Source organism: Sesamum indicum, linkage group LG5, assembly GCF_000512975.1.
Source record: "Sesamum indicum cultivar Zhongzhi No. 13 linkage group LG5, S_indicum_v1.0, whole genome shotgun sequence".
In the NCBI taxonomy this organism is placed as follows: domain Eukaryota; kingdom Viridiplantae; phylum Streptophyta; class Magnoliopsida; order Lamiales; family Pedaliaceae; genus Sesamum; species Sesamum indicum.
The window spans coordinates 7,140,768-7,149,723 of NC_026149.1; the positions used below are offsets into that span (position 1 = coordinate 7,140,768).

Here is an 8,956-nt window from a genome sequence, read left to right on the forward strand (position 1 = left end):
ACTCGAGAACTCCTATGAAGTTCCCCTAAATGAGTTGGGTAAAAGCTTCCTGGAGGTACGTAATATTGTACCCCAAAAAGCTGAAAACATTCCTAGAAAAAAGTTTATAATCACTCATAGTGATCAGTCCAAGAAAGTCGCGAGCCCACTCAGCGATTTAGATCAATTCCTCGAACAAATTGGTAACCCTGAGAACACAAAAGCAATTAGGCTAGTCGGGTTGGTCCCCGACGAATACACTCCGACACCCAAGTAAGGATCTAGATATCGGGATAGAGTAGGTAGATAGAATGAATTGCTTAGTATGTGTGAACATTACCTTCTAATGAATACAACCAATCATATTTATAGATTTTCCCATAGTGTATTTGGTAAATGCTAATATGTTGTAATTATGCTTAAGTCAAGCTCCAGGATCGCAGCTAATTAATATCCCCTAATTATTTTTCTGACGTTATTTTTCCCTTAGGAGTTCTTAGTGGGATTCTTACCTTTTTAGAAGATTTCCCAAACTGCCAGCCCAATTTATCCATAACGAGGGGTAAATTTGTGTTTAGATAAATCACCCTCATCATTAGCCCCCACAGTTTTGGACGCGTAGGTTTCATAGCGTGCAGAAGTCCAAAAAGTCACCTCGGTCATTAATTACCTCGATCGGGGAGAGACACATGATACCATGGCGCGTCGCCACAGGAATGGCCTTTTGGTACCGTACAGACCCACTCCCTTCTATATATATAAGGAATCCCAATTCAAAATTTCCTACCGGCTTCATTTTCCTCAAGATAACTGCTCTTTGCTAGTTTGCTGCTCAAGTTTCGACCACCTGCATTCAAGGTACAATGTCCTCTTCTAGTTCTAGTTCTGATTCAAATTCTTCTTCAGCTATCGTTTCCCGTAGGGTCGAGTCACCTGTTCCTTATGAAGGTCCATCTAGGGTCAGGTCGCGACATAGGTCGTATCGCGATCAACATGTAGAATTAGATTCTAATGATGCCCCTACTCACGTTAACCTTGAAAATAATCCTTGGGAAGGTATAATTTAGTACTGTTAAGCAACAAGTTCACCTTATAAAAGAGAAGTACTACATCCCCAATAGTTATGAGGTTCTAATCCCAAGGTCCTCTGATCGTATGCACCGTTCACCTTGGGGTTTTTGTAACTTCTCATTGAACCATTTTGATGCGGGTTTAAGGTTACCTCTTGCCCCCCATGTGGCTCAAATCCTTAGGCGTCTTAAGCTATGCAACTTTCCCCGAATTCGATCCGTCATATAATTCTCTTTATCATCATAATGAGGATCCATCGATACGAATCCAATTTTGATAACTTTTGGTCCTTATATTTGTTTACCGCTTCAGCTAGATCGGCAGACAATGGATTCTTTTACATATCTGCCCGTAGGAATTGTAGGTTTTTGGACCCCTTTACCTCAAATGTAGGTCCTTGGAAGAAAAGATTTATTTTCATTCGTCCTCCTCCGGGTCGAGAATGGCCCTTCAACTATGAATGGGTCTTAGAAAAACCAAAGCCTGTAGTTGAAGGGTGTGGGTTAGAAGGTGATCAAATTAACAGCCTCTCCTCTTACCGATATGACCCGAAGAAAATTTTGATAGAGGAAGTCCTCAGGCTCGCGCACCACTCTCCTGCACCCATCCCCGTTGAGGGCTCTTTAGGTGAAAGGTTCATCTTTCTCTTTTGTCTCTTCATGTTTGATGATTTTTTTACTAATTTGCTTTTAATTTCTTGTAGATGACATGGTTACTCAAGCTTGCCTTACCTAGTGTATTCGAGCTGCCCAAGCCAGAGCAGCTGCTGAATCGGTCACTCCTCCCCCGGTCGCTCCTCCATCCGCTACTTCGACCTGATCTGTTGCTGATAGTTCCATAGCTCCCGAAGGTTCTCGACCTAGGAGTCCTCACCCAGTCGTCGTTGGGAGTGAAGATACACGATCACGGGGTTTACCTCAAAATATCTTCCATGGAGTATTGGGGTCGCCAAATAGATCTTGTACCGACGAATCCAGTCCGGAGGTTTGGTGAGTCGGAGGAGGATGAGAGGTAAGAGTCCGATGAGACCTAACACGAGGAGTTGATCTCAATCTCTAGCCATTGGTCAATCAGAATCTGCTGCGCTCGAAGAGCGAAGAAACATGGAGATGTTGAATGATGTTTCTCACTGCTGGTGTAAGGCTCGCGAAGATCTGCGAACTCCTAACCATCTTACGGCCGAGCTGACTGGGGAAAAACTTATCCCTGATTGGAAGGTGTCTTCTAACAGTATTCTCTTAGGGTCTCAATCGGGTCAAGATACTTGGGAGTTGTATAATGCGAGCTGCTTGCCTCGCGACCAGGCAGCCTTGCTACAAACTTCTTTCACTCGCCTTGAAGAACATGCTGCTCATTCACAGATCCAGGTTTCTGTTCATCCTTTTTGCTTTTTATTCTTACCTTCTTTTTCTGACGCGGGTATTTTGCTAGGCTGCAAACTTTGTTTGCGGTCTCTCCTTGAAATGTGTTGGGTTCCGCAGGAACCAAATCATAACTGAGCGTAGAAATCACGATCTGCGAGCTGAAATCTCAGAGGTCATAGCTCGAGAAGATGATCTGGAGAACCAACGTGCAACTCTGGAAGCTCGCATCTAGGAGCTAGAGGAGAAGATGTCTTCTGAAATTTCTAAGGCAACGGAGTCAAGGAAGGAAGTAGGATTCACGGCCGGTCATGGAGCTCGGATGATCGCAAGCGCGACAGAAGGTCGAGCGAAATATCTGAGTTCGGAAGAATTCTCTACTCGCATTCGTGAAGCCCGCATCCAAGGCGTTCTAGATTTCATCAAGGCTCCTGCCTTTGAAACTGCTTTAGAGATCAAGGCTGCGAATTTGATGCAAGGATTCGATAGATGCAAAGCTCAGGTATCCACTTTGAAAGGTTTTGTGCCAGAATTTGATGCGACCAAGCTGGACCTTGCCCTAGATGGCAATATGCAACCCTTTCCAGATGAGGTGGCCCTCCTCAAGTAGAAGATGAATTTGCTATTCTTTTGGATGAGATTGAAATATGTGATGTCTTTGTAAACGCTTCTTGGTGATTCGAATGTTTGACCCTTTTGTAATCAAATGATTCGATTTTCTTTATGAATAGACAACGATTCAACTGGTCTTTTACAGACCAAGATATTTTGATCGCTTGAACTATGCATGATTCAAATAATCAAAACATTTCTCAGGTATAAAATGGTCTTTTTCAGGCAACTAACTATGATCGCATTTTCGAGATCGTATACATTTTTTGGCCTTTTTTCAGGCCCAAGGGAATACGATCGCACAATCAGATCGTTTACATTATTTGGCCTTTTTCAGGCAAGGGAATACGATTGCATTGTCAGATCGTTTACATTATTTGGCCTTTTTCAGGCATTCATCTACGCGTAGAATTTTCTTAGGTTTTGTATGTTTCAAGGTCGTGGAAGATTTCGACCTTTGGTATCTTGAAGCATATAAGTTCATCTTCTTCTTATCTTGACCACCTTGCACGGGCCTTCCCACCCGGGATCCAACTTTCCAACATGTTTAGAAATTCCGACCTTTTTCAAGACTAGGTCGCCCACCTGGAACTCTCTTGGTCGCAGCCTTTTATTGTAGTGTCTCATCATTAAGCCTTCGTGATGGAGTATCTTCGCATATGCTGCGTCCCTCTTCTCCTCCACCATGGTGAGGTCGAATGCCCTCGCTTGGTCGTTAGCCTCCGGATCGTAATTTGCTATCCTCGTAACAGCTTCAGAGCCATAAACTAAACAAAAAGGACTTTCACCTGTGGACGACCGTGGGGTCGTTCTGTAAGCCCATAATACTCCCGGTAGCTCCTCGTCCCATGACCCTTTCGATTTTATTCTAGCTTTTAAGTGTTGAAGGATGGTTCTGTCGGTCACCTCCGTTTGTCCATTTGCTTGAGGGTGGGCAACCGATGTGAAGTTTTGTTGAATTTTCAACTCTTTCAACCAGCTCGTGATTTCTTTACCTTGGAATTGCGTGCTATTGTCCAATATCAGTATCATGGGAACTCCAAATCTACAAATAATATTCTTCCAAATAAAATTGATCGTCTCTTTTTCAGATATTTTAGCTACTACCTCTGCCTCCACCCATTTGGATAAGTATTCGACTCCGACTATGATAAACTTCTTCTGAGCCTCTGCCGGGGGAAAAGGTCTTAATATATCGATGCCCCATTGGTCGAAAGGGCATACGATCTGTACTGGCTTCATTGTAGTAGCTGGAGTATGTATTTGAGAGGCAAATTTTTGACAACTCGCACATTTTTCCACCAACTCTTTAGCGTCTTTCATCATGGTGGGCAAGAAATACCCTTGCCTTGCGACCTTTTGTGCCAACGACCTTGCTCCTGAGTGATTACCACAGCTACCTTCATGGATCTCTCTCAATACATAATTCGCTTGTTCCTGATTCAAGCAGTTTAGCAGTAGTCCTTCTGCGGATCTCTTGTATAGGTCCGACCCGATCATGGTGAACCTAGTAGCCTTAAACTTTAAACTCCTCGCCTGCGTAGAATCGTCTGGTAAGATTCCTTCTCTGTAGTAGAGGACTATTTCATCCTTCCATGTGCATGGCTAGTCTATGGCCTCTATCTCGCTCGTTTCCAAGATCGCTGGTCGATCCTTCACCATAACGGTGATGGTACGATTCTTAATTCATGATAACAAAGCTCCAAATTTAGAGAGGGAGTCTGCTCTATCATTCTCACATCTGGGAATCTGCAGGGCTGTGTATTATCGAATCGCCCGATCAATGACTTTGCTTTCTTAAGGTACATCGTCATGGATCGCTCCTTTGTCTCATACGTCCCTTCAATCTGCAAAGCTACCAGCTGAGAGTCGGTATATACCTCCAAGGTTCATGCTCCAGCTGCGTAGGCCAACTCCAATCCCAAAATCAATGCTTCGTACTCTGCTTCGTTATTGGTCGCCGGGAATGATAGTCTTGCTGCGACCTTTATCTCTACTCCTTTTGGCCCTTGTATCAAGATTCCTGCCTCTCCGTTACTGGCATTCGACGACCCATCAACATGCAGGATCCGGGTTTCCATTTCTTGGATGGACTCACTCGACAGTTGCATTACGACGTCAACCAGAATTTGGGCTTTCTCCGAAGTTCTCGCATGATAGTCAATATCATGTTCACCCAGCTCTATTGCCCATTTCACCAATCTCCCTGAAGCTTCGGGTCATGATAGGATTCTTCTGAGTGGTTGATTTGTTAATACTATGATCTTATGCGACAGGAAGTATGGTCGCAATCTTCGGGCTATGACTACCAAGGCTAGAACAAACTTTTCAACAATACTGTATCTCAACTCTGCTCCTTGTAGCATTTTACTGACGTAATAATCGGATTCTGGATCTTATTCTCCTCCCTTACAAGTACTGAACTTACTGCATACTCGAATACAGCTAAGTACAAGTATAAAATGTCTCCGGCTCTAGGATTTGCCAAGAGCGGGGGTAATCTCAGATAGTCTTTAAGTTCATTAAATGCATGTCGCATTCATCTGTCCATTTGAAATCTCTCGATTTTCTCAACACTTTGAAGAAAGGTAAATTCCTATCTGCATATTTAGAAATAAATCGATTAAGTGACGCGATCTTACCTGTCAGTTTGTAGACGTCCTTTATTGAGGTCGGGGATTTCAACTTGAGGATCGCCTCTATCTTTTCCGGGTTAGCTTCTATCCTTCGGCTACTCACCATATATCCCAGGAATTTTCCACCGCCTACTCCAAATGTGCATTTAGTCGGGTTGAACTTCATTCCGTAAGCTCTCATGATGGCAAAAGTAGCTTCAAGGTCGTGTAAATGTTCCTCTGGTTACTGGCTTTTGACTAACATGTCGTCGACGTACATCTTCATTGTCAACCCGATCTGATCTTTAGACATTCTGTTCACGAGCCTCTGATATGTAGCACCTGCATTTTTAAGCCAAAAGGCATCACATTATAGCAAAATATACCTTGCTTGGTAAAAAAGGATGTTTTATTGCGATCTTCTTTCGCCATGGAAGTTTGATGGTACACCTGGTAGGCATCCATCATTAAAAATAGCTCGTATCCTGCGGTCGCGTCCACCAATTGGTCTATTTTTGGCAATGGGTAAGGATCTTTGGGGCATGCCCTATTCAAGTCCGTAAAATCAGTGTACATCCTCCATTTCCCAGATGATTTTGGTACGACTACTACATTCGAAAGCCAATCCGTATATTGGACTTCTGAAATGTACCCTGCTTTCAGCAATTTATCGACCTTCTCTTGGATGATGCGATTCTTTTTGACCCCGAATGTTCTTTTTCTCTGCTGGACCGGTCGTACAGTTGGGTCTATGTTCAACCGATGCACAATGACTTCTGGATTGATCCCTTTGAAGTCTGAAGGCCTCCATGTAAAAATATCAAGGTTATCACGGAGGAATGTGATCATCAATGTTTTGAGTCATTTCTCCAATCTCGATCCAATCTTGGTCGTTCTTGTTGGGTCGCCTTGTACCAACTCGATCTCCCTGTGCTCGTCAATCGGCTCTATTCTGTCTTCACCCTCACTTGTGTGGGATTCACTAAACTTCCTCTTTCTCTCGGTCGTGTCTTTCTTTAAAGAGAGGTTGTAGCATCGCCTAGCTTCGGCCTGGCCGCACGCAACCTCGCCCACTCCACCAGGAGTAGGAAACTTTATTCTCAGATGATAAATTGATACTATGGCACTGAAAGTGTTTAAATCAGGTCTTCCCAAAATAACATTATACGCAAAGGGAGTATCAACCACGAGAAACTTTACCATGAGGGTCTTCCTTTCTGGTTCGTCACCAATAGAGACTGGTAATTCGATCATTCCTAAAGAATCCCCTTCACTTCCTCCAAAACCGATCAATGGTGCATTTACAGGATTCAGATCAGCATTGTCCAGACCCATCTTGATAAGTACCTCCTTGAGAATAATCCGGAGAGCTACCGTTATCTACCAATACCTTATGGACAGTGAAGTTGGCTATGTCCATCTTGATTACCATTGGGTCGTTATCGTCTCCAATCTTTTCCTTTAGATCCTGAGCTTCGAACGTGATATCCAGGTCTTTTGCTATGCTCATCATCTGTCTATTCTCCAGTGAGCCGATCCTCATTTTGATCCTCTTTTTCGCTCTCCTCGAATATCCTGCAGTAGAACCGCCGGCTATGGTATGTATAACGCTTTCCAAAGGCGCGTTCTCTCGGGTTCTCTGCCCTCCAATATCCACATTTTCTGGTCGCCTCTCTTGGCTTCGCGACCTGCTGCGATGATCCCTCTAATGGTAGTTCTGTGATATCTGGTTTTTGAAATAGCCCTAGCGTACCAATCGCTCAATCTCGTCTTTGAGCTGGTAGCACTCTTCAGTGTCGTGGCCCCTCTCGCGATGAAAGCGACAATATTTGCTCGAATACTTTTTGGCCGGAGTGACCCTCGTATGTTTCGGCCATTTGAGTACGTCTTTTTTCTCGACCATTAGCAGTGCTTTGCCTCTTGTCATATTGAGAGGCGTATACTTGTGATATTTTTTCTAGTAATAAGGTTCCTTGTTCCGTTAATGCTTAGCTTGCCTGTCCTCATCCTTGTTATAACGACCTCGATCTCTTCCATGCTCATTGCCAATCCTCCACTCGCCGTCTTTAATGGCATTCATTTCCTCCTCGTCAATATATTTTTGCGCTAGACTCATAAGCTGTTCTACATCTGACGGGGGTTCTCTGGCTAAGGCAGACACGAATGCACCCTTCTTCAAGCCGTGTACTAAGATGCTGACCATCATGTCAATTCTTAAGTCAAGTACCTCAAGTGTTTCATTGTTGAATCTTCCCATGAAACTCTTCAACGTCTCATTGTCTTGCTGTCTTATGGTGAACAAGTGCGTCGTCGATCGTTTCTGTTTCCTCTTACTGGCGAAATGGAAGGAAAATTTCTGTACCAATTGTTCATGTGATTCGATGCTTCCGGGTGGTAGGTTAGTGAACCACACCTGGGCTTTACCTGTCAAAGTTGTGACAAATAGTTTAGCGTTAATTAGGCCCGATTGCCTATAAAAGTTCATTACCATATCGAATGCGGCCAGATGTTCCAGCAGGTCTCTTGCCCCATCATACTTTGGCAAGTCTGACATCCTAAAATTTGGGGTAACGATCTCCGTCAGTATCTGGTTGCAGAAAGGTGAGTTTCTGTGTTGGGATACTATATCTCCTCTTTTTTTTAACTCGTCAATCTATTTTCCCGATTTAGCGATCTGCTTTGATACAGTGTCGACCTCTGCGCGCGAGATGGCAGGCCTAGGCTGTCAACGAGTCGAGCTCGAGTCGAGCTCGACCATTTTTGTCGAGCTAGAGCTCGAGCTCGACTCAGGATCTTCGAGCTCGAGCTCGAGCTCGAGCTCGACGAGCTGGCCGAGGTCAAGCTCGAGCTCGAGCTCGACAATGTATTCTCGAGCTCGAGCTCGAGCTCGAACTCGAGCTCAAACTCGAGCCGATGAGCTCAACTCGAGCTCGCCAAGCTCGACAGCTCGAATCATTATTATTATTATTATTATTGCTTTAAATCATGAGATCGAATCATAAAATTTTACATAGATATAGTTAATTATGTTCATACCGTCTGATATGATCTAATTGACACAGTCTTGTATATATTTAAATTTTCTATGAATCGGGTGCCCGAATTTTAAAATTTCATAATTATTGATTAAACTCTTTAATCTCATTATATATATAATAAAATAATAATTAGAATTGTTCAACCATCATCATCATCATCATTATTATTATTATTATTATTATTATTATTATTTTAAATAATGAAATCAAATAATCAAATTTTTACATAGATATAGTTGAAATTAATATATGTTAACAATTTGCAAAATTTATATATTTA

General features: G+C 43.1%; 2 protein-coding genes across 2 annotated transcripts; both read right to left on the bottom strand.

Annotated features, from left to right (window-relative positions):
* Nucleotides 4,913–5,840, bottom strand: LOC105162221. Its single transcript, XM_011080215.1, has 2 exons — nucleotides 5,666–5,840; nucleotides 4,913–5,235 (listed from the first exon to the last, which is right to left on the bottom strand). The coding sequence occupies exons 1-2, from the start codon at nucleotides 5,838–5,840 to the stop codon at nucleotides 4,913–4,915; spliced, it is 498 nt and encodes a 165-aa protein (XP_011078517.1).
* On the bottom strand, nucleotides 7,620–8,192 carry LOC105162222. The gene has a single exon (XM_011080216.1). The coding sequence runs from the start codon at nucleotides 8,190–8,192 to the stop codon at nucleotides 7,620–7,622; it is 573 nt and encodes a 190-aa protein (XP_011078518.1).